This window comes from Panicum hallii, chromosome 2, assembly GCF_002211085.1.
Source record: "Panicum hallii strain FIL2 chromosome 2, PHallii_v3.1, whole genome shotgun sequence".
Lineage (NCBI taxonomy): Eukaryota > Viridiplantae > Streptophyta > Magnoliopsida > Poales > Poaceae > Panicum > Panicum hallii.
The window spans coordinates 11,951,201-11,955,600 of record NC_038043.1 but is presented as its reverse complement, the minus strand read 5'-3'; the positions used below and the strand labels follow the sequence as shown (position 1 = coordinate 11,955,600).

General features: G+C 47.6%; 1 protein-coding gene across 2 annotated transcripts; it reads right to left on the bottom strand.

The window, feature by feature from the left end:
- Positions 1-245: 245 nt before the first annotated feature.
- Positions 246-2,239, bottom strand: LOC112883390 (5-amino-6-(5-phospho-D-ribitylamino)uracil phosphatase, chloroplastic-like). Of its 2 annotated transcripts, none has more exons than XM_025948685.1 (2): positions 2,084-2,239; positions 246-1,788 (listed from the first exon to the last, which is right to left on the bottom strand). In XM_025948685.1, exon 2 carries the CDS (start codon positions 1,668-1,670, stop codon positions 528-530), a length of 1,143 nt encoding a protein of 380 aa, XP_025804470.1. In that variant the 5' UTR covers positions 1,671-1,788; positions 2,084-2,239; the 3' UTR covers positions 246-527. The 2 variants fall into 2 exon arrangements, with proteins under 2 accessions (XP_025804470.1, XP_025804471.1); XM_025948686.1 differs by lacking the exon at positions 2,084-2,239 and adding an exon at positions 1,916-2,077.
- Between the last annotated feature and the right edge of the window lie 2,161 nt (positions 2,240-4,400).

Sequence of the window (4,400 nt, the reverse complement as noted above, 5' to 3'; positions counted from 1 at the left end):
CTATATGACTTTAGTGCCAGCATCAAGCTACGCAAACTAATAGCCTTAGGCATCAACTTGAACAAATATTTCCTGTAATGAGTACAACTCCTTAAGAAGGGGGGGAAACATCATTCCTAACAACAATATCCGCAAAGGTGACCAAACACTAGATTGAGTAGAAATAAAAATTGCAGACCAATTTTATAGATAATGGTCTAATGCAAGAATGCAGATAATAGAATATGTAGCACCTGGAACACTGATTTCACAATAGAAACGCTGTGGTGTTATACATAGTTTCAGGAACTGCAGTTCCAAATGCCTGATCGATATATTCAGTTCCCTGCTTTCTTTCTGAGTATATATATTCAGTTCCCTGCTTTCTTTCTGAGTATATATACAGTGTGTGAGCTCTAAACAACATTTTTACATATCACATTCTACTGATTAGAAGGATGATAAGCCCTTCTTCCTGATCGCTACAACAGTTGACAATAATACATGCTGTGCAGGAGAGGAATCAATCAAATGTACAATCTGGCCTCTTACCAGAATAAATCTACACCCACTGCCGACGATGGTGGGGACGCTTCTTCCTCCTCCATCTCTGGTTCAGGTTCCATGCCAAACTCTGGAGACTCGATATCAGTGAGGTTCTTCAAGTCAACAATAGATAGCTCATCCAGTTGCTTCACCACAAGATCTGCAGCGCTAAGCTCATAGATTTTGTGCTTGCTTGCGACCGCGACACACTTCATGCGAGCATCATGAGCGGCTTCCACCGCGGAGTTGGAGTTCCCAAACACGATGCACCTCTCCGGGATGAAGCTTAGGAGCTGAGCAGCATACAGAAACATTTCAGGGTCAGGCTTCCCCCGATAGACATCCTCCGCTGCCACGACAGCATCAAAGAAACTCCGCGCGCCAACAGCTTCGATGGCTTCTTCAATAACCTTCCGTGGGCGTGTGGTGGCCACAGCGATAGGGATCTTGTAATTGGCGAGCGTGCTCATGAACTCCCGCGAACCGTTCCTCATCTGGTAGAAAGAGCCGCCCCGAAGGCTGCTGTGTATCTCCTCCTTTCGTGAGGCCAATCGCCTGAGCTCCGAGGGGTCCCGGGACCAGCAGAGAACCTCAGAAATCGCCTGCTCATTCTTCATCCCTTCGACTCTCCTCAACAGGAAAGCCGGAGGCGGCGACTTCCCCTCCTCCTGTGCCAGGGTCAACCACGCCTGCCTTTCCAATTCGGCATCATCCTCAACAATGACCCCCTCCCACTCGAAGATGACACCAAGCCACCCGCAGCCCATCCGCTCGAGGCGGAGCAGCGGGTTCTGCAGCTTGGGGTCATCCGCCCTGTTCTGCGGGGGCCAGGACGGGGCCGGGTTGGTGACCCCGACATCCCCCATGTCGCCACCGTCCCCGGGGATCCCCCGGTACTCCCTGCGCGGGCTGGCCTCCTTGGTCACCCCCATGGCCAGCGCCTTGACCGGCCAGTCCGCGAGCCGCGGCGACGGCTGCCTGGTAACCCGGGCAACGAGGCGGCGGCCCGCGAAGGCGGTGGCCAGGGGACGGCAGGCGACGACATGGAACGTCCGGCGGAGGGGGCGGTGGGGGCCCCTGGACCTCTGGTCGAACAGGTGGGGCGCAATAATGGAGGTGCTCGCGCTGACCGTATCGACAACCATGATGACGGCCGCTGGATCCGACGCCCACCCGCCCACCTACCGATCAGGAACGAGATCCCGGAGCCCCCGAATTGTTGGGGCAATCACTTGAACCGCCTGCTCTCCCGACGGGATTGGACTGCAAGAGGAAGAAACGAACCGCTCAGAATCCAATCGAAGAGAAATCAGGAAGGAAACGAGGCGACGAAGGCAAGAACCAACCAAAGCACCGAGAGGGAAGAAGAAGAAGAAAAAAAGCAAAGCACCTGATTGACAAAGCACCAAATCAGCAAGGTGAAGCTTAAGCCGAGCTTGGTGTGGATTCGCAGGGGGAAGCCCTCGAGCAATGATTGGGTGGGGGGGGAGGAAGGGGAGGCGCACAAGGCAGAGGAGGAGGAAGATAAGGAGGAGGAGGGGGAGGGAGGAGGCGGTACCGGCGGCGATGTGGGGGGATCGGACGGCGGCGGAGGGCTCGCGGAGGAACGGGAGGTTTCGTCGGGAAGCCGCCTTCCTTGTTTTAGCTTCGCCTTTCCTTTTTTATTTTCTCTCTCTTCTTTTTTATTGCCCCCCTGTGGGAGATTTTATGGTGAGCCGCCGCGGTTGAGGACGTGGAGGAGGAAGCGGAGACGAATCTCCGCCGGATGCGCGACGCGTGGCGCGGCGGGGAGCGTCCGATGGGGATTTTGGGGGGAACGTGAGGCGGAGGATGCCGCCTCGCCTGCTCTCCCGCGGCCTTGGAATCGCGGGGACGCGGTCTCGCCTTATCTCGTTTTCTCTCTCCCTCTCTTGATTTGAAGGATGCATGTCGCCACTTGATTAATCAACTATGCTTTCCTTAAAAAAAAACATGTACGCGCGACTAGTTGGCAATATATTACGTAACTATCTACATGACTTGGTTTTCGTTCGGTTTTCTAAGGTGGAGAGAGAGAGAGAAAGAGAGATGCTTGATTTGATTGACGTTATCTTGATTTGATTGACATTATTATTCGAGATAATTATCCTAGTGCGATCATAAAAGAGCAGCAGTTCCATCAGAAGATGTGAGGGAATGGTACAAAAAAAAAAGACATGTTTGCTACTAGGCTTTATCTAGCTTGATTTGATTGGCATTATTATTCAAGCTAATTTCCTAGCGGCACCAAAAAAGAGTGGCGGTCCTATCAAGGGAGTGTCATGGCAAAATGTTTATAAATTACCATTCCCTCGCATCTTCCATAGGTACACAACCATTAAAAGCCTTTTGAGAGAGAAACTTATCGAAATGCCAAAAGTGCCCCAATATTTTTCTTCTCTCCTTTTATGTGCTGTGCAGTTACATTACTAGTCTGCTAAAAATTAATATTTTCTAAATTGGAACTTTCCAAAATCCTAACTTTTAGTACCCGTTCTACAAATTTGACCAAAATGAAAGAAAACTAACTTAAGTGAAGGTTAGTACCGCTAGAAAAAATGATTATTTTACTAATTTACAAAACTTGTAAAGGTCGTTGCAATAGGGTTTTGAATTGTTTTGGAACAATATTCAAACTTCCACGAGTAATGAACTTTATTCAAAATCTATCTCCATTTAACGACTGAGATATTAATTCATTACTCGTCAAATAAATACTAAGTAGCCAACATATCAAGTCAAGCATCCAGTTTTTTTATCCTGCGCCCTCAGCTCATCTATAGCCTAAATGCCCGTGTTGAATGCTGTTTCATAGCCCAGTCCGTCTGAAAATTGTGTAGCTGTTAATGTGATGCCTAAAGCGTGCATGACCAGGTTTGACTATTTTATAAACCTCTAAACTAGACAAAACTTGTGGAGTAGCGTTAAACCCCTTCTAGACGGGCTAGAGGACAGTTTGGATGAGCACTTCGACGGTCTTATGATTATGTTTGCAACTAGACTTCGTAAGGCCAATCAACACTTAAAAACTACCGACCTTTTCTGTTTAAGTGGATGGACCTAGCAAAATTACTATTTGATGCAAAAAAAACACTTTAATTTTTTATTATTACTAGCTGCACATAACTATTATTTGGAAGCAACCGCTGTTACATCGATAGATCGGTCCTCGTAGTATTCAGACTTTCTCTTCAGCGAAGCTGCACGTGCACACAAGCTGAAAATTGGTGTGGTCAGAGATGGACTGCTCGAAGGAAGCTGCCGTGCAGTTAAAATTGCTCCAAATTAGGCGTCAGATCGGTCAACTCCGATGGGACAGCGCATTAATCCAAAATGGTGGGGTCTGATAGTTGATAGTTCTGGACACCCATGGGACGATAACGCGTGTTAATCCAAAACTTTTTCGTCTCATAGCACACTAGCACATCTAAATTTTGGTTAATTCGGCTCTAGCTTGGGAGGTAGAGGAGTTGTTGTGCTTGGGATTCAGCCGGCAAACACCAAGGACAAGTTGATCTTTTGCTTTTAGTAAACTTATGGGAAAAAGATTAAAAGAGGGGGAAACGAGGACCAGTGCTGTTTTGGGAATCGCATGGGTGTTTGCCGTGCTGTTTCATGAATGTACAAGTTACCGGTGATGTTTCTTGAGCACCAACTGAAACATGTGCTACTTTCTAAATTCTCCTCTTTTAACTGTGGCTAAGCCTAAGCCTTACCCTAAAATTATATTTCTTATATGATGTCTACGTATGAAACTATACTTATTAGATTGCTTTTCATTTTATTTATTTTTTGGTTGATGCATTTCTCCAGAGATATATATATATAGCTCGTTGCGAGCTGAATAATATTCAGCG